This window comes from Carassius carassius, chromosome 2 (assembly GCF_963082965.1).
Source record: "Carassius carassius chromosome 2, fCarCar2.1, whole genome shotgun sequence".
In the NCBI taxonomy this organism is placed as follows: domain Eukaryota; kingdom Metazoa; phylum Chordata; class Actinopteri; order Cypriniformes; family Cyprinidae; genus Carassius; species Carassius carassius.
This window is the reverse complement of record NC_081756.1, coordinates 9,198,556-9,220,130: the sequence shown is the minus strand read 5'-3', so window position 1 is coordinate 9,220,130 and position 21,575 is coordinate 9,198,556. Positions and strand designations below refer to the sequence as shown.

General features: G+C 34.6%; 1 protein-coding gene across 2 annotated transcripts in view; it reads right to left on the bottom strand.

Annotated features, from left to right (window-relative positions):
- LOC132101654 (NT-3 growth factor receptor-like) overlaps positions 1 to 21,575 on the bottom strand; it is a 107,035-nt gene that overhangs the window by 44,220 nt on the left and 41,240 nt on the right. Inside the window, exons 5-10 of one of the 2 annotated variants that reach the window (XM_059506762.1) lie at positions 17,302 to 17,456; positions 16,158 to 16,300; positions 15,929 to 16,070; positions 11,093 to 11,413; positions 7,303 to 7,352; positions 7,102 to 7,204 (exon numbers count right to left, since the gene is read on the bottom strand). In XM_059506762.1, the coding sequence (XP_059362745.1) occupies positions 7,102 to 7,204; positions 7,303 to 7,352; positions 11,093 to 11,413; positions 15,929 to 16,070; positions 16,158 to 16,300; positions 17,302 to 17,456 (914 nt within the window). The remainder of the gene's footprint in view (positions 1 to 7,101; positions 7,205 to 7,302; positions 7,353 to 11,092; positions 11,414 to 15,928; positions 16,071 to 16,157; positions 16,301 to 17,301; positions 17,457 to 21,575) is intronic. The other variant, XM_059506769.1, reaches the window with a different exon arrangement.

Genomic DNA, 21,575 nt, shown 5'->3' with positions numbered 1-21,575 from the left:
CCTTTAGGGGGCCAATAATGACCCTTCGTCTCTGCATGACACACACCTTCATCTCCATTTCATACAGCCTTAAGAGGGAGAGAACAGCGTTTATCAATGTCCCCTATTCCCTATATAATAGAGTTGAGAGGAGCAGTATCTGTCTGGTGAACAGCATTGAGAGGTTAAGTGATTTAACTATGCAGTATTATCTAGTATGTTGGAAAAAAAAGAGGTTCTTTACAGCAGCTCATTTACAGAAAAAAAGTCTGTCCACATGTTACTACAAACAGAGACCATACTATAAACAGAAAAAAAGAAAAAATACCACAGTTGTAAGTATTTCTGAATTGAATTTAGAACACATGTACATATATTTTTCATGTTAAATGCTTTAAAATCAGCAGAATTTTAACTGAGTTAGAAAATAGGATACCCAATTGCAATTTAAATTTCAAAGCTGGATGTCAAACTTCATGGATGGATGGATGAATAGATGAATGGATGGATGGATGGTCGGAAGGAATGAATGGATGGATGATTGGATGGACAGAATTAAAAGGATGGACAGATAGATAAATGATGTTAGATGGATGATTGGATGGATGGATGGATGAATGAAAGAATAGATGGATGGATGGACATACTGTATAGATGGATGAATTGAATGGGTTGGATGGATTTTAACAGATGTCAAATGTCAAATTTCATCAGACGGATGAATGGATGGATGGACAGACAGACAGATAGATAGATGCAAGAACAGATGGATAGAGGCCAGATGGACAATTGAGTGAATGAACCAGTGGGTGGATGTATGCATGAATGGGTGGATGTATGGATGGAGTGAATGGATGAATTTATGGATGGCGGATAGAAAGATATGAATCGATACATAGGATTCGGTAAAGTCCTCTTCCTATGATACAAAATCCAGTAGGCTGATTTTTAAAAAACCTTTATCATATTCTAAAAAAATTAAAAAATCTATGCAGAACTTACTTCCATGATGCCTAGAGTGTTCTGAGTGGTTGCTTATCCCATGCCAAAAGCTACTCTCCATTACATGGCTCGAAAGACCTTTTCAATGTAAGTCTATGGGCTTTCTTCTGTTTCATAGTACACATAATGCAAGTCTGGCCACTTATCAATTCACTTTTCCACATGAATTGAGATATCATTCATCTTTGTAGTGCAAACAGTGTGGGATGAGTAATAAGTCAAAGTTTAACACTTTTTCAGGTTTCAGGTTTGTTCAAATGCTTTAGCTAACATCACTTCTAATACCAAATACTGCTACAGTCAGGCATGATGGTTTCACAATGGCACTGTGTGTGAGCTGGGGAGCAATTGAGCAACAAATGAACCTGAAACAATGATCAAATATGAGATGAGTAAGGATTTTTTGGAACAGAGGTGTTTTCTATCTCAAGAGGGGTATATGTTCATTTTTATTACCAAAATGATGTGATTACAGATACTTGTCCGGTCGCAGGTAGGGCAGGAATATGGTTGAAACCGCAAAGTGCATTAATTCAATGGGGAAAGTATCCTTTTAAACCCCCATCTTAATGGAGTGAAGTGCTTTTCAAAATTGAAAAATAGAGCTGAATGGCCCTGTTCCACTGTGGAGGAGGAGGGGGAAAGGCAGCCGGTCCTTGCTGTGATTTTGACACCAGAAAACTGTTATTGTTCTGAATCAGCGACAGCTTCACTATGTCTTTGTACGTGGCCTTCTGTCAAAGAAACTGCATGTCAGGGTCACTGCAGACATGCGAGCCGGTGTCTTCACATGTTAGCTGTTGTTCTATGTGTGGCTCCATTGACTGCTTCATTGGCTGGGGCAAGGTGAGTCAGTCAGGCATGAAATCTTTGGGTTTGATGATGTGTGCTAAACAGCCCTTGGCTTATTGCAGTAATGTTGCTGAGGAAGGTTTAAGTCCTTGTGACAGTGATGATAGGATCTTAATAGGCAGGTGAGCTATCAGGGCAAAGAGCGTTGAGGGAGGCAAAGCGGAGGGTTTTTGCGGTGAAGCTAAAATAAACTCTGTCACATGCAGTTAGTGATGTTACCGTCATGAGTTATGACTCAGTCTTCCTCCCAAATATTTAGCAAAAAGCAGATCTCATGGCATTTGAGATGTCTGACGTGATATTAAGATGTGACCAAGCATACTACACTATCATTAAAAAGTTTGGGGTTGTTAAGTTTTTGTTTTCTGTTTAATTTTTAAAGGTCCCATGACATGGATTATTTCCTTTTCTTTAAATGCTTTTTAATGTCTCCTTAGGTGTACTTATTTTGTTAGTATGATTTTTACATTTAAAATTTAGAAATAAAAAGCATTTTTATATCTTGATATTAGCCCTCTGGCTTGAATGCTCTGTTTGAAGGGGCGTGTCTGCTGTGAGACTCCGAGTAAACGACAACTGTTGTGATTGGCTGACATCTTTGCATTTGAAATACGTATTACATGTGGAACCATTCTCAAATATATATATACTACAGCTGTCAAGATTAACGAATCGTGGATTTGTTGATTATATCATTATTTTTTTTATCTTTTCCCATCACATGAAAGGCTGCAGTGATGGGCATTGAGTAGACAGAGTCTGTTTATCGCGTGAATGCAGTCATCTCGTCATTATTGCAACACGTTTTCTCTCACAAAATGCTTTCACCACAACTAACAGCAAACACATGAATACAGTAAGAGCTTTGTTGTGCAGCATAACAGCGTCATTCATTGTAACGGCAGTTTGGGCAAGTGTGCAGATATACTCGCGATGTGTGAGAGCTCCGAAAAAAATAAAGGGAGCGTTCTTTGATCGCTCTCTGTAGTTAAATCACAATTGAAATAACAGATTTGTTTCATGCTACTAAGAGAAACAACGTGAAGTTGATCGTTGTCACTGGCTTGATTCACTGATGCATAAACATTATTAAACGATTTAGAAAGAAAGTCTGTGTGAACTTATAATAATTAGCTAACGTTACACATCAGAAATCACTGATCACAGATCAGGCATTAATGAGCATGGTTACTCACTGTTTGTGGCGGTGCTGTCGAATCCATATCATAAAGTCTGTTTGTAACGCCTGTCCTGACATTGCGACTGAATTATATGTAAATATTTGGGCGGGCAAAGCAGAGAAAGGGGAGGTAACCATTCTCCTTGCAACATCACAAAGAGGAGATTCCAGATCAGCCCGTTTGAGCTTCCATTTTCTCAAAGGCAGAGAAAGATAGCAAAATCTCGATTTGCACCGATTAAAATTTCTAGAAACTTGGGGACCATATACAGGCTAGGGGAACTCATATTAATGTTAAAAAACCTCAGAAAGTGAAATTTTCATGTCATAGGACCTTTAAAGAAATTACTACATTTGCTCAGAAAGGATGTGAAAGTACAGATGATTTCAATATCAAATAAATTCTGTTTTTTTTTTTACTTCCTATCAAATCTGAAAAATTGTTTCTAGAAAAATACTGAGCAGCACAACTGTTTTCATCACTGATAATAATAAAAATGTATGTTTCTTAAGCAGCAAAAATGCAGCTTTGCATCACAGGAATAAACTACATTTTAAAATGTATTCAGACAGAAAAGAGTTATTTAAAATTTTATTAATATTCCTTAATTTTTGAAATTAACAAATTACTGTTTTTATTATATTTTTTTGATCAAATAATAAATGCAGCCTCTGTAAGAATAAAATACTTCAATAACACTTTACAATAAAGTATTTGTCAAAATAGTTTTTAATATTTGTAATGTAATTTTCAATATTTACTAAAATATTTAATCACAAGTTGTAACTGTTGTACTTGTATTAATTAATATTAACAAAGGCTAATAAATACTGTAAAAAAAAAATGTTCATTATAAACTAATGCATTTTATAATTTTAACTAAAAAAACAAAAACTTGTGAAAATCGTTGCCAGATATGCAGGTGTGTACTTGCATACATACTTTGCACTTCCATTAACCTATTTAGGATGATAACATCACAGACTGACCTCTTGGCTCAATAAATTAAATACAAACTTCAATGCTTCTTGTTTTGCAGTGTTCCAGGAAAGTAAAGCAGATAGTATATTTTAACTTTTAAATGTATCATTATTTGGAATGTATTGTTTTTAAAAACAAAAAACAGAAGCCCTAGAGCACAACATCATATCCTGATGAATGCGGATTATCCTAAATGCAGTAGTGCATACCCGCAGTTAGTAATTATCATAATACCCATCCAAAACATCTACATACTGTATAAGTGCTTTCCGCCTAACTTCACAGTCTGCAGATGTATTCCTTATGCTCTATAAAAACTTGAAGCACATGAAGCATATATATATATATATATATATATATAGTATTTATTTTAAATAAATATACCTATAAAAGCATTATTTTTAAGGCAAAAAACTTACATTTTAAATTTTATGGATCAAGATTTTTGAATAAAAACACAAATCTGATTATATTACAGATCTGAGGCAGGACACAATGTCTGATTATAATTCAGATAAAGCCTGAAGCTCTCTTAAATAATCCTCCCCTGACAGGAAATGAATGCATTATGTGGGCCTGAATTTAATAAAACATCTTAAATATCCCCAGCGGAAATGTTGCAATGAGAAATGCTTGAAAACAACATTTCGTGTGCACTTTCTAAGGTAATGCAAATCAATTATCTGTTTTGTTACTGGCATTTTGATTCATAGCAAACAGGAACTGATTAAAAGAAGTTTCCCTACACAAGATCAGGAACTTATGGAAGCAAAAACCAAAAGCTCTTTTTAAGAATTTATTCACGTTCACATAAAAGATGATACCAGTTATGATCAAACCATCCCTTGCACAAACTTATTTGAACAGTTGATGATTTATAAAAAGATAACTTATTGGCGATAACGTGTTTTTTTTAATCGCTGTGGTTTGACGAACAAAGTGGTTGTCAATTAGTATCGTATGGGAAAAGGAGAATTTAAGCAAAAAATTAAGCACCGTTTAAAAATTCATTTTTGTGAACTATTAAGTACAGTAGGGCCAAAATCTAGTGATCATTATAAAGGCAGCAACACAATGTTTTCTTCCTTGCCACAATATTGTAATACAGAATATTTTACAGAAAATTATTGCCATCCCAATGCAAAAGTGTATATTTACTTCCATGTACATAACCTTAAGAAACAATTACCGTCTGACTAGTCCATTTAGTATTGGAGACTACTAGAGAGTATACAAATTCCCAAGATAGTTGGAGGTAAAAATTGACAATGTACTTAAATTAAGAATTTCCCTCTCTTGATATTTACACACAATTACAACCAAACACTAAAATGAAGACTGAGCCAGATTATGAAGCTTTACCATTAGCAGAAGTGCCCAGAATGGCTTGAAAGGCAAGCAAAGCCTGCTAGAAGTTGAGCGCCACAACACCTGTTCATGATTTTATGATTTAATAGCAAGGGTCCAAACACCAAAAGCGAGAAATGCACACACACACACAAAATCAGGTTTTACTTGCTGCCTCAAAATACTCTGTGATCAAACTCCAGTGGCAAAAAAAGGCTCCCGAATGATTGAATGAGGCAAAAATCCAATACAGCTCAATCTGAGGTAATGGCTGCCTAAGACCTCCAGCTGATCTGAAGAGAAAAACAGTACAAGTGGTGTATTGTGGGAAGGCCAGCATGCTGAAAAGGGCTCATATTGACGTCACGCTTTGAGTGTCAATCCTTTTATGCCTCTTCAACCTTGCCAACGATCGTGAAACATAATGAGCCGTTCCTCTCGAAGTGAACAGAACTAATAATTTCTGTCTCTCGCAGGACTGTCACAACAAAGTGAGAGAGTGTTTCATGTTATGACACATATGAGGAAAGAGCAGGTCAAGGGGCTTACGCATAAACTCAATGTGTTCATGTAAGTTTAGGAGAACAATCTTTGAAAAGGGAAGATGGATGTGAGGTCAGCATTGCGGATGGGAAACAAAAGATAATTTCCTGAAATTTGTTTTCTTTTTGACATATTGCCTCAGACACACAGTCATTATTCAAAGACTGAGTGAAATGAGGGCAACTATGGAATAAGATGGCAGTCTCAGGTTTATAACTGCGATGGAGTAAAGAAAAGGTAGTTGTAACATTTTACTTTGAGTTTATATGTGTTTGTTAATGTTTAGTTTAAGCCCTTGAAGGTTTGCCTCTTTCAACTGTTAGGACATGTCTGCAGTAATTTCCAATGTCAATTAAATGTATAACTATGCAAACGTTAATGGAAGCAACAATGATGTAATGTTTAAGATCAAATAATGTACTTGTTTTGTTATAAATGAAATAACACTTCAAACCAGAAATTACAAAGTCATTTTTATATAGCCAACTTACATTTAACATTGCTGTGTAAGTTTAAAATTATTACTTATGTTACTTAAAATTGTAAAATTTGATATTTAATGAGTGTTACAATTATTATTGTAACAGTGATCTAAAATTACTCACATCGTAATGTCTTTTTTGTGGTACTACCCACCTCAACTACAAATGTAGGCCTGAATATTAAACCGGATCTCTGAAAACACTGGCTCCACAGTGATATAAACTATAATATTAGCGGAGGAAGTCAGGCTAACCAAAGAAAGACTCACAGGCATTTCCGCCAACTGCCTTTCCAAGGTCTGAGACCGGAGGATGCATTCAACTCAAATTCTATTCACACAAACCCACACAGCACAAACCAAACCCTATCTGACTCATGACTTGCCAGACCATGTCTAAAAGCAGGCTCTAAACATAGCCTAAAACCAAAGCCGAGAACTCCTGTTATGTTACAGAGTCCCTTGAGATGATTGACAACTGAAAGACTGAAGAAATCTGTTGTGCTGCTTCAAGAAAGGATGAAGAGAATTAAGAATACTTTTATTTTTCACGGGGAATTCAATGTGAAATCAGAATGTATTAACTACCACCTGTCGTAAAGAGACCATTGTTCACAATCCAATCAATTCCCCATGGATAAAATTCCATCCAGCCACATATCCACTGACTTTCCTGAAAATATGGAGCAAAAAGTTGCCTTTATTTCAACATATAGCAAAATAATAAAGTCATACCTTTTATCCCAAATTTGTTGCGCCTGCTGTATTTGTTGATGAGGATGAAAATCACAATGAGGAATACAAAACCAAAGCCAGCCAGACAAACAGCAATCGACATCTACAGGAAAAGCAATAAAGCAGTCAATGACACAGCTAAGTCTGCTGAATTTGAATTTAAAGGAGAATTTTAGCATTTTGCTTTTAAGGACATCTTACTCCAAATGAATCTTCTTCAGGACTCTTCGCCTCATCTTCAGATGTTGGTGCTACGGAAAAAAAAGACACTGCGCAATTAAAGAGGCCAAATATGCTTTCCTTTACAAAGTGTTTTTGTTGTTAACCAAAACTTTTTTATTTATCGCAATAAAGCTGAAATTTAATAGAAATATACAATTTTTTTAAGATTAAACAAAATTAGATAGGTGACATTGGCAACCAACTGAAAATTTTTTTTAGTTGTAGTACAAAAATGACAAAAACCTAAACTAAAATGAAAATGAAAACTGAAAATATAAACCGAATATTAATAAATTAATAAAATATATATACTGTATATAATACTAAAATAACACTAGTTGTTAACAATTTTAATATTTACGTCTTAAATGTTCATCCTTGGCTTCAGCAAACCTAAACAAGTTAAATATTTCCACCATTATTTCTAATAGGGATAAATATAAAGCAATTTAACACCCATTGACACACATCATCACACTATGTGGATTAAGTCGTCATGTCATTAAACTGCTTGTTATAAACTTTTTGGCAGAGTAAAACAGTTTATGAATATTAATGAATGAATGCTAATTTGATACCAAATTTTGAAATATCTGAATTTAAAGACATAAATCTAATTTAATTAGACTTTTTATTTAATAACTCTTCAGCCTTGGGACAACTAGGTTTGCTTCCACCAATATATTGAATTCTGTCTGTTCCTTCTAGATATGTCTATTTTCAATTCACTTCATGACTTGTAAATTTTTTATGCTGCCTGAGGGGCACACTGTAAACTGTTTTGGTTCGGGAGGCTTTAGTTTGAACCCGTGTGGTTTGTTCACAGGTGTCAGAGAGGAATTGCCATTTAATTAAGTCATAATGGCAGAGGTGCAGCAGGGCTCAGATATTACCACATCACACACCCAAGGCACGAGCTGTCCTCGCTGGACTCGAAAACAATTAAACCGTCCTGAACTCTTAATGCATAGAGCTTGTATACGTGCCAAAAACATGGTTTAATTCATAAGGGCTATTCTGTAATCTACCTCTGTTTTGTGTCATTAGAGGTGTCCTTTTTTTACAGATACTAAGGAAGATTTCAATTTTGCTATGTTGAGCATTTTTGTTTGCCAACTTCTGTGTTCTTGGTGCACTTGAGAGGAGGTATTATTATGAGATACCGCTCGAAAGATGATACTGTTTTATCAAATTCTTCAATGTTGAACTTAAGATCATAGATTATAATGTATTTGAAGCAATATATATATTTTTATTAATATTTTTTTTCTTTTTTTATTAGTTCAACAAGCAGAACAGGGACATGAGATGTAACTATGTTTTGTCTGTCTGTATTCTTTTGGTCAAAAGGAAAGAGGCACTTACTGTAATCAATTATTCCTAAAAGAACAGCATAAGTGGAGACAATAAAAACATACAAAAGTTTAAAAATATAAAACATTTTAAAGCATAAAAATGTACCATTCAAAGGTTTGGGGCCAATAAGACTTTTTGTTTTAGAAAATAAAATACTCTTTATTTGATACGCATTAAAGTTATGTATCAGATATTTCAAATAAATGCTTTTCTTTTGAACTTTCTATTAACCAAACAATCCTGAAAACTCTTTTAAACAATTATTATATTAAGAAAAGTTTCTTGAGCAGCAAATCAGCATATTAGAATGATTTCTGAAGGATCATGTGACACCGAAGACTGAAGTTATGATGCTGAAAAATTCAGCATTACATCACAGATATAAATTACATTTGAAAATACACTCACCTAAAGAATTATTAGGAACACCATACTAATACTGTGTTTGACCCCCTTTCGCCTTCAGAACTGCCTTAAATATACGTGGCATTGATTCAACAAGGTGCTGAAAGCATTCTTTAGAAATGTTGGCCCATATTGATAGGATAGCATCTTGCAGTTGATGGAGATTTGTGGGATGCACATCCAGGGCACGAAGCTCCCGTTCCACCACATCCCAAAGATGCTCTATTGGGTTGAGATCTGGTGACTGTGGGGGCCATTTTAGTACAGTGAACTCATTGTCATGTTCAAGAAACCAATTTGAAATGATTCGAGCTTTGTAACATGGTGCATTATCCTGCTGGAAGTAGCCATCAGAGGATGGGTACATGGTGGTTATAAAGGGATGGACATGGTCAGAAACAATGCTCAGGTAGGCCATGGCATTTAAACGATGCCCAATTGGCACTAAGGGGCCTAAAGTGTGCCAAGAAAACATCCCCCACACCATTACACCACCACCAGCAGCTTGTACAGTGGTAACAAGGCATGATGGATCCATGTTCTCATTCTGTTTACGCCAAATTCTGACTCCATCTGAATGTCTCAACAGAAATCGAGACTCATCAGACCAGGCAACAATTTTCCAGTCTTCAACTGTCCAATTTCGGTGAACTCTTGCAAATTGTAGCCTCTTTTTCCTATTTGTACTGGAGATGAGTGGTACCCGGTGGGGTCTTCTGCTGTTGTAGCCCATCCGCCTCAATGTTGTGCATGTTGTGGCTTCACAAATGCTTTGCTGCATACCTCGGTTGTAACGAGGGGTTATTTCAGTCAAAGTTGCTCTTCTATCAGCTTGAATCAGTCGGCCCATTCTCCTCTGACTTCTAACATCAACAAGGCATCTTCGCCCACAGGACTGCCGCATACCGGATGTTTTTCCCTTTTCACACCATTCTTTGTAAACCCTAGAAATGGTTGTGCGTGAAAATCCCAGTAACTGAGAAGATTGTGAAACACTCAGACCGGCCCGTCTGGCACCAACAACCATGCCACGCTCAAAATTGCTTAAATCACCTTTCTTTCCCATTCTGACATTCAGTTTGGAGTTCAGGAGACTGTCTTGACCAGGACCACACCCCTAAATGCATTAATAATAATAATAATAATAATAATAATAATAATAATAATTCATTACATTTATATAGCGCTTTTCTAGGCACTCAAAGCGCTTTACATAGTCTGGGGGTATCTCCTCATCCACCACCAGTGTGCAGCATCCACCTGGATGATGCGACGGCAGCCATAGTGCGCCAGAACGCCCTTCACACACCAACTTACTGGTGGAGAGGAGACAGAGTGATGAAGCCAATCAGTGTATGGGGATTGTTAGGAGGCCATGATGGTCAGAGGCCAGTGGGCGAATTTAGCCAGGATGCCGAGGTCACACCTCTACTCTTTTCGAAAGACATCCTGGGATTTTTAATGACCACATAGAGTCAGGACCTCGGTTTAACGTCTCATCCGAAGGACGGTTGCAATGCATTGAAGCAACTGCCATGTGATTGGTTGATTAGATAATTGCATTAATGAGAAATTGAACAGGTGTTCCTAATAATCCTTTAGGTGAGTGTGTATTGCAATAGAAAACATTTATTTAAAATTATAATAATATTTCATAATATTACAGTTTTACTGTATTTTTAAACAAATAAATGCATCCTTGGTGAGTAGAAGAGACTTCTTTCAAAAATATTATATTACATAATTTTACCGACCTCAAACTTTTGAACTGTAAAGTATAAAGATTTTACAGTGAATTATATATATATATATATATATATATATATATATATATATATATATATATATATATAATATCACATATATTGTTTTAAATATATATAAGCTTATATATAAGCAGGCACACATATCAAGGTATATCAAAATAAAATGAATAAATATTAGAGTCATTCCTATCAATAAATATCAATAAAACCATCAATCCCTCAGGCTACAAAAGTAAATAAACAATTAAATAGCTTACCGTCATCCTCAATGAACGGTGGCTCAAGAAAATAGCCGTAGATGGTTTTGGTGACTGACCCGAGGGAGTTGGAGGCTACTAGGGTGTAGTTTCCATTGTCGTAATGTGTGGGGTTCTGAAAAGTCAAGCAGCCTTCCAAGTAATCTTTGTAGTGCTCCATCTCAATGTGGATATACTCGCTCTGCAGGATCTCACGGTCCTTGTGGAACCAGCGCAGTGTGGGATGGGGAAAGCCCCTGACAGTGAACTCAATGCAGGTGTGATGGCGCCGCTCCGGCTCGTCCAGCTTCAGTATTACTGGTGGAACTGATATGAGGAAAGAAAAACCAAGGGAGGCTTTTATTGTTTTATGAATTGCTGACAGATTTACAAAGATTTCTCACCCATGGTAATTCAAACACACATATATATAAACATACTCTTTCCACCACAACTCTCTTATATTTCTGGAATCAACACTATGGCAACAAACCAATCTAATTTTATTACATGCAAAATGACAATGCATACAGATAGTCCTAAATGTCAGATTTAAATAGACAGAACAGAATGAAGTGCAGTGTAAACGGAGCCTAAATGTGCTTGGAAATATAAATATCTATTCCCTTTCATTTTATGGAAAACTGAATCTCAGACATTCAGCCTAACATCTCATTTTCAGTTTCACAGATAAAAGAAAATAATACACACAACATAAGACTGACGATGGTGACAGACGACAAGAAGAGTGAGAAAATGATGATCAATTTGTATTCCTTTAATGTTAAAAGACTTGAGAAATGCACCTGCATAGTTATTGTCAAGTAAATAGAAGGCCCACTGTTATGTTAATATGCACTATAAGTTCATGAAACAGCTCGTAATCTTGCTGTCACAGACTGTATATTATTGTACGTTATTCAAAGGTAAACTGCATGCAAACATATTGTCCGATACTGCCCATTTGTTTGTCATTCAAATGAGAAGGCATCATTATTGTCAGCTGCCTTCTCTCACTGAAGTGATTTGTGCTTGACTGACTGATGAGACTAGACGAGAGATATATCCCTCCTGTAGAGCAGCTCGGCACACATCCCGCCTAAACAGATGACATGTGTTTTAGAATCAGCATGCAGGAGCACCCTTGCTCTCAGCTTGTCTGCTCTCACTACTGCATGAGGCCTGTCATTTAGAGAGTCCTGCTGCAATCCCACCAGAAGAGAGAAAGAGAACGGGAGGGATGTGCATCCCATATGTGCATCTCATATTCCGGAGCTTTTGATCGGAATGCTAAAATCCAACAGGTGCACATTTCATTAGCATTATTAATGTGGCTAAGTGGAACAGGGCCAAACATTTTGGCTTTACTGACTCTGCACCCAGTTGTGATGTTTCTCAAAACCGATCATTAGGACTGATTGTCCATGCTGTCAGGTAATGAACATTATAGTCAAGAACTGATCTACAGAGACTGTCATTTATAAATAAATAATGTAATTTATAAAATGGATATTTATTCAATTAATGACTATTCAACTTCATATGAATTTAAATATATACTAAAAGTATATGGAAATATATATACATATATACATGCATATAATTCCATTCCGAAGATGAACAGAGCTTTTACGAGTTTGGAACGACATGGGGGTAAGTGATAAATGATAAAATGTTCATTTTGGGGTGGAGTATCCCTTTAAGCAAAACAATTTCTGACACTTTTAGTACTGATCGGTCATCAAACTGATTAAAATAATGTTTAAAATATTTAAACGAAAAATCATGAGACTTGACAACATTAATAAATATGAATTATTAAAACACTTTCTGCATCATGACGTAATTATAATACATCATCATAACGCATTAATTATGCATGGCACACACAGTTAAAATAGTTTTGCTATTTAAGTGCTCTTTTAAATATTTAATTCTAAAAAATTAGTGAAAAAAGAAAATTATCAGGGACACAAGGCAGGAAGCAACGCGAAGAAGAGGAGCAGAAAAAAATATATCAATATCCTATATAGATAAAAATCACAAGTTAACGACATTAGTGCATTAGCCCATGATGTTTATGTAGTAGTTTGAAATAGCCTTTATAGAACATCTTAACTGACAACACTGACACTGTGGAATGTTTTAGCTTGAGTTAACAGCTTATTTAATTAAATTTAATTTTATTTAAAATAAATGTAAGCTTCTTTAATGTTGTTTTAAACTCATATTACTGTCACATTACTGCTTGCTTTTGATTCACCAAAAATGTATACATTTCTTTTGAAAAAGACCATGACTAGGACTATATAATCTAACATTCATAAAACGAAATAAATTTACTGTATGTAATTTTCCACTGTATGCACAAAATTGAAATTAAAGGTATGTGTATGTTAATTAGACTAACTAGCTAGCTAGCTGGCTAACATCTACAAATAAATTACAAAATGTAGGCTTTATTTAGTTGCTTTTGTTGTCTGTTAGACTATTTTAGGCATTTCATATTGCTCATATTTCTCTTTGATGTAATAATTACGTGTCACTGTAGGCATACTGTAGTTGTGGGAGTAGCTCATGTCTGGTCTCTTCAATAGGATATTTTAACAGATTTACTCATTAAAAAGGCACTTCAGCATCTCCATTTATTTATTATCACAATTTATTTACTACTTATTTATGTTAATACTTATAAGTATTTATGTTATGTTATGTTATGTTATGTTATGTTATGTTATGTTATGTTATGTTATGTTATGTTATGTTTGAGTTGTGTTTGTCTTATGTAGGGAGGATGTACAGTATGTGGCTATGTGGTAGGTGGCATAAATACCATTTTTAGAAGATAAAATTGTTTTGAATAAAGTTTTTGCTTTTGCAAGATATGTGATATGTTGTTTGTGTGTGTTTTTGTGGTCTTGTGTGTTAGAGTTTTGAGAAATGGAGCTATACTGTAATCATTTTTTAAACTGTAAATTCACAAAATTCCATTAATTTATTAAATATTAACTTTCCATATTAAATCATTTTATTTTCATACACACATTTTAATATATAAATGCATACTAAATACTAAGAGAAAAAAAAGTTTATATATTGACATTATACATTTATATATTTTAAAGTGTGTGTCTAAATTCATATACAATATTTTAGTTAATTAAATTTATATATATATATATATATATATATATATATATATATATATATATACACTTTTTTATTTTTTTTATTTTTATTACAGATTTTAAATCAAACATACCCACAAAATTGTATGTGAAGATTACCATTTTTAGAAATGATAAAAAAATAATATACAATACTTACTTGATTGGACACTAAATTTCAACAGAATAAAAAGCTAAGTATAATATAGTTAGCTATATACAGGGTTTATAAGCCATTAGAAATCATTCCTCACTCTTCTTTAATAAAGACAAGAACCTTGTACAGTTTTTCCTTTCAGCGCCTGTATATCTTGCCAATGTCATTTCAATTTAACGTCATTAGTCAGCAAAGTGATAAAATGTCATGCTTTTCATCTATGCAGTGTCTTAAAATCATATGTTGTTTAATGAACATGATGCCTGAGTGTCAGATCATATCTATGTCGTAAAACATTAATGCCATTAAAAAGTCTTCCATTCCTATTAAAACATGGAAAAAAGTTGCAGAGATGTTTCAGATTTAGTCCTACCTCTGTCTAATTCTGCTCTTATACCTGTTTAACACGATGCAAAGCAGGTTTATTTTTATGTATGCATTACAACCTAACACCTTCCCTAAACACATGCGCACCCTCTGATTAAATTAACACAGAGTCTTACAGGTTCATAGCTGTTAATTGGTGTATCATTTCATTTAGTACCTTGTTCTATTTTAAACCTGTCCATACAGGGTTTTATTTTATTTATTTTTTCAGAAGAGAGTAGGGTGTTATTTAAAGTTTGCAACATCAGTAAATGTATTTTTAATGTGACTTTGAAAGGATTCATGGACCATATTCAAATAAATGACAACAATTAATCAGCCTTTTTTTTTTTTACATACTTTTACCCTTTTAATACACCAAAACCCAAACCTAAAATATATTATCATACCACAATCAAATTTGATTTAAATTCCTGCATTTAGTAGATACTTTTATTGAAAATGACTTACAGTGCATTCAGGCTAACATTTTTTACCAAACATGTGCTCCCTGGATATCGAACCCACAACCTTGTGCTGCTAACACAATGCTCTACCGCTTGAGCCACAGGAACACTTACATCTTCAAAATTATGTTTCTAGCATTGCTTAAGTCAGTGACTGCTTGATTCAGTCTGATTTTTCAGACAGGCTGAGTGATTTATTCAAATGAATCCATTGAGTGATTCGTTGACTGCACAGCACTTTGCATTGTATTTTTGTTTCATATGCAGTCAGTGAAGACTACACAACAGTTCTGTTTATCTATATCTTTGAAGTACGTACACATTCTCTTTGCATACAATTCACAAGCTCTTAACTCGCCAACTATATATATATATTTTTTTGCTGTGCCACTGCATATCCAGAAAACACTCCTGATATCTTAACCTCTCATTTTGTTTGTAAAATGAAGCCATTCTTCGCTCACCTGCAGCAATTACAGGACGCAGATTAAATACCATAAAAAGTAAAAGTAGCAGTTAAGAAGAATTTTATTATTTATTTATTTATTTTTTACTTCTGGTTGCTAAATGTGCTAGCATATCTTTTCTCACCAAGCTGCATAACTGGATGTCATTGCAGTATGAGTAATAGCAAACAATATTAAGTATGAGACATGAAAACCTGTAACAAGCAATATATACGTACACAGCACAGCCAGCTGAAGGGACACATTGGTCATTCCGACCACATTCTCAGAGATGCAGGTCAGAACAAATCCGTTGTCGTCTCTGCTCACGTTGACCAGCGTCAGGTTGATGGAGTGAATGTTGGGCCAGTAGACATTTGACTGGAGGGAAGACGAAAAACATTATGCTATGGTTAGACTGAAAATAAGGTTAAACGGTGTGTTTGGGGTGGGATGATTGGCGCTCACCTGGTGCGTGTTGATGGAGAGAAGGCCGTTCACGGTCCAGTCCACCTCAGGTACTGGAGACCCAGAGCCATTACAGCTGAGGGTCACGTTACCCCCCTCCAGCACAGTCAGGTTACTGTGAGCAACGCTGATATCTGGCAGGTCTAGATCACAAAAAGGATTATTATGGACATTACTTGATTATACTCTTACAAGAATTTACCATAATAACCATAGTTTCTACCAAAATCTGAAGTTTTTTTTTTTTTTTTTTTTTTTTACAACTTTAAGTCCATAATGAATTAACTGGAATGGTATATGGTGTGAAATTTCTGAATAGTTCAGTCCTTTTGTTTGCTAATACAATACCAAACCTTAATGTAGCATTTGGTGGAAAGTATGGAAAGTCAATCATTTTTGATGTGCTGTAGTATTATATATACACATTATATAGAGTTGCTTTATACTTTAATTTTCTGGAAACTGGTTAAATTTTATGCCTAATTACATTTCAGGATGACAGCTGTGTACTGAAATTAAAAGAAAGTTTATTTATTAAAAAAATTTATATAAAAAAATTTATTATCAGCACAAGATATATATATATAAAAATAACAAAAGCATTTATTTACTGAAACTTTTATTTTTATATTCTGTCTTCAATTTAATTTAATGTAATATACTAATATATGTATATATTACATACTGTAATGGTATAGAAATATTATTAAATGTTCTAATAAAAAAGGGCCACTTATACACGACTGACTGTAATAATTTGGGGCAAATCATAACCCCCAAATGTGCATAGTTTATACACTGGCAATTTACAAACATTTATGATTTAGATTTTTTGACATAAATAATGGATAGATAATTATTATTATATAATTGATTTTTCTTATTTGTATTTATTATTTTTTTGCATGACAAAAAAAAAGAAAAAAGAAAGAAAAAAAAGAATACAAAAGAATAAGAAAAAAATGGTTGCAAGATTTCCCTCATTAAGATAGCAATGTAACTAACAGATCTTACCTCACTCTCCCCAATACTGCATCATAATGTGAGATAAATATTGCATCATACGAATAATATAATCTTATATAACCATATGTAGTGCATGCTTGGCTTACAGCTGTATTATTTATGAAGAAAGATGTCTTACCACAGTAGGCGATGCTCATTGATCTCAGGCGGATCTTGCTTGCGCCGTTCTTGCAGTAGAGGTGCTGGGTGTGCAGGCCAGCCTCACCTCGCAGCTGCCAGAGCTGAATCCATCGGATCTCACAGCCACAGTCAAAGACGACCCCCTCCAGCCTCCTGCATCAACAACACAGCCAACGCTAGTTATACAGTCCCCAAACTCCACCATTTTCATGCTGTGTTAATTCTGAACTGGGCATGCAAAATCAATCTAACTTTGCCTGCACTGGTTAAAAACAGCAGCTTTGTGACACTCTCTCCCAGGTGATGTGGCATTGTGACCCGAAATGATTACTGAAAGGTTGTAGTTTCCTACATAGGGAAATCCATAAGCAATCACCATCATGCCCTTGAGTAAGACTCATAGCCATAGGCAGCAGGGTGTTTCATTCACATTTGCTACTAAAAATAGTGGTGTGTGAACTGTATTTAGGAGCATCTGTATGAATAAAACAAGTCTCTACAGGTATTACATTTTTTTTTTATAGTAGTATAACATAAGTCATAATAATAATTTTGAGAGGTCTTAAATTTGTGGATGAAAATGCAAGAATCGTGATTCAGCCTAAAGTGATTATTAATCTTCAAAAGGCTCTGATTCCTTAAATAAATGAGCGTTGCATGTTTAAAGTTAAAACACAGTGCTGTTGCGCTTTCTACATTCTCACATTTTCAAAGTAGTTCGCAATCAGTGAATACAGTGCATTTAAGAATTGATGAATTGTGACAGTGTTTACTTAGATTTTTAATTTTGAAGTATGTTGGAGATTGTTGTAATAGTGCATATTTTATCTCCTTCATATTTTTGAATGAGCAGCATTCAAAATAAGAGTCTTGGTGCTTTTCAGACTTGTTTATAATTAAATAAATTATCTTGTAAATGTCAATGTCTAATTGTCTAATTTTTTTTTAATGCATTCCTAAATTTTCCAGTTTTTCAGCTGGGACAAAAAAAGTGAATGTCAAACCCAGGTAAGTGCAGCCTAAGAATCTGCTAACTGACTGTACTTACTATTGCATGACATGCACTGCACACATGAGCATTTTGTCAACTGCATCTTCTACATGTCACATACATGATGCAAAACATAAACAGCATTAAAAGCATGGTTATTTGCATTTCAAAGCTGTAAAACTGGCAAGTGCACAAAGCACAAGATTACCATTCCCAGCAGACATTCTAGATTCAGTTACAAAAACATCAGATTATTAAATGATGTTTATGCAAAACATAAGTAAAAAATGAAAAAGAAAAATACTCAAGAAACATTAGCTGAAAGCAGATCTTAATAGCTTCCAGATATTTACTTTATTTTACACCAGAAACTACCCAAGTATGTAGACGTGCATGGGTAAGACATTGTAAGCGCACTATCCCGTGACAAATCTCATTCCTGACATAGCCTAGGTAATAGAGTTCCTCTATGTCTGTGACATTCAAAACAGATGCGTTATTATTCAGATAGCTAGCTATAAAGAGTTGACAGCTGAACTTAACTGCAAGATTGTGAAAAGAAAGAAGTGACTGCAGCAGACAGCTGCTTGCTTTAGTGCCTACAGAAGGCAGTTTACACTAATGCCTTGCAACATAACACATTCTTTTTTGCAAAATTATGAATTATGTTCTGAAACATTACAGAAAGAAACTACATGTGAAATCGATCTTGCACAGCTAGGAGAAAGTTTCTAGAGTAGGCTACAAACATGTTCAGATTTTTTTTTTGTTTTACTGCAAAACAAAACAATTTTATGTAAACAAACTACATATACATACTACCATTCAAACACTTGGGGAATGTTTTAAAGAAATTAATATTATCTTGCAAGGATGCATTAAGCTGATAAAAAGTAATGGTAGACTTTAGCATTATTTATAAAAAAAATAAAAAATAAAATCTATTTCAAGTAAATGCTTGTACTTTCTATTCATCAAATAATTTTGGGGGGAAAAGTATCAGGGTTTCCAAATGATTATTAAACAGCACAACTGTTTTCAAGATTAATAAGAAGAAGAAATGTTCCTTAAGCATCAAATCAGCATATTAGACTGATTTCTGAAGGATCATGTGACATTGAAGACTGGAGGAATGATGCTGAAAATTAGCTCTGCATCACAGGAATAAATTTTACAATATATTACATAACAAATTTTCTAAAACTAATGAACTCTTCCATAAAGTGCATAGTATGCTGACAAACAGGAATGTGATAACATACAAAGCTGTACTTGGTAAGTGGACATTGATTACTGGAACAATACAACATTTCACTTTATGAAAAACACAGTCGCAGTGACTGAATGGAAAGAAAGATGAGGCGCTCACAACGTGATGAACTGTATATCATTACCCACAGGCTTTGATCTCAGCGTGAAACTTTAGTCCATTAATCTGTATGCTCGGGTTGGAAAATATGCTACTGTATGTTTTCAGAGACCTTGATTATTTTGCAAATCCCTTTCTGCAAACTTCCAGGAGCCAGGTCACCCGCAAGAACAAATTCATCTGTACAGTGCGGAATGAGCTGACAATGACCAAAATGATTTGAATGTGATTTTAAGAGAAATATGAAACCATGACTTCATGAAGTATACTAAAAAGTTGTGAGAGAGACTGACAGCAAAAAAAGATGTTTTGTTTTCTAAGGCATCATTTACGCTACCAGGAATAACCCAGCGGCAGCCAATAGGGTGCCTGACTATCATCAGAATGACTGACAGCCCATAACATGATTATGCACGCTGATGAGATTTAGTTGGGCGTGTGCACCTTAAAACTATTGAGAAATTAAACTGCAAAATGCAACTCCTCATAATGTAATGGGATATATATATTAGTATTAGTATTATTATTATTATTAGAATTAGTATTAGTATTAGCATTTATTTATTTTTTGAAGAATAAAACAAAACCAGATCAAGATTTTACATTGGACTTTAAGTGGAGACCCAACATACTACTGAATTTGCTTAAAAGTAAACAAAAACATTTTTTATGTTTTAATGTAGTTTATCATTTGTTTTCTGTATTTCAGTATTTTCATGATTTTCTCTGCTATATGTGACCCATAACAGACCTGTGACCCACCAGTTGAGAATCACTATCTAAAAGTCTAAATTCTCAATTCTTATTCCAAACCCTTAGGCTGATATTATATTACAATGACTGTTAGGATGGATTCACTTAGTCTGAAAATCAATAATGCCTGTGAATCTCATATAGCTTTGAAGATTACACCATTATAACTGATACCAATCCACACCATTCATCTCCATAATACATGCAATTTGTTCAGTGTTTTACTCAGAATTTTACTCAGACAGAGGACAAACTCAGGCCTTATGCTGATGTTGTATGTCTGCAAGTGTTTGTATACTAAGTGTCCTTGAAGACAATGACTTTGTCGGCTTTATTGCAATGCATTTTTTTCATTTTCATTTTAAGTGCAGTTTAACCATATGAACAATCATTTTGATGGCACGTCATGCCAGTGGTGAATGTATCATCAAGTCATGTGGTAAAAAAGTATATATTTTTTTTATTTTTGTAAGAAAATGACAAGTTGTTTCACTAGATAAGACCTTTATTCCTCGTCTGGGATCGTGTAGAGCCCTTTGAAGCTGCACTGAAATGCCAATTTGGACATACAACCCACTGGTTCCCATTGAAGTCCATTATATGGAGAAAAATCCTGGAACCTTTTCCTCAAAAACCGTAATTTCTTTGCGACTGGATTCTGGAAGTGAACTAATCCTTTAAGCAGGGTTCCCCTTTCTTATTATCCAATGAATTCTCATTTCACATTCATTCATCATAAATAGATAAAACTCAATAACATAATTTAATGAAGCATAGCATTAGTTCTGGCAGGTCACATCAGTCAAGCTTGCATCAGCTGACTCCACGTCTACCTATAGAAATATAACGTCTATCACAACATCCCTATGTAGGGTCTATTCAGTATTATTCAGCAGCTTTTTCACTTTGCTCAAGAGCTAGTTACCCTCCCCCATCCCCAGCTCCACCTTTCATCCAACATTCGGGACTTGACTTTCTGATTCCTTATTGAATCAGACTCATTTTTAATGAATTACGTTGTTATATTAAAGTGTCATTAAGAACAATAATGACATTTGCTAAATTTAGTTGTATTCTGTTTATCCTAAGGGGTTTATTGCTGCTCCCCCTGCTCTTATCCATGCTGCATGGATGGGCAGGGAATTTTTGCCCAGAACAG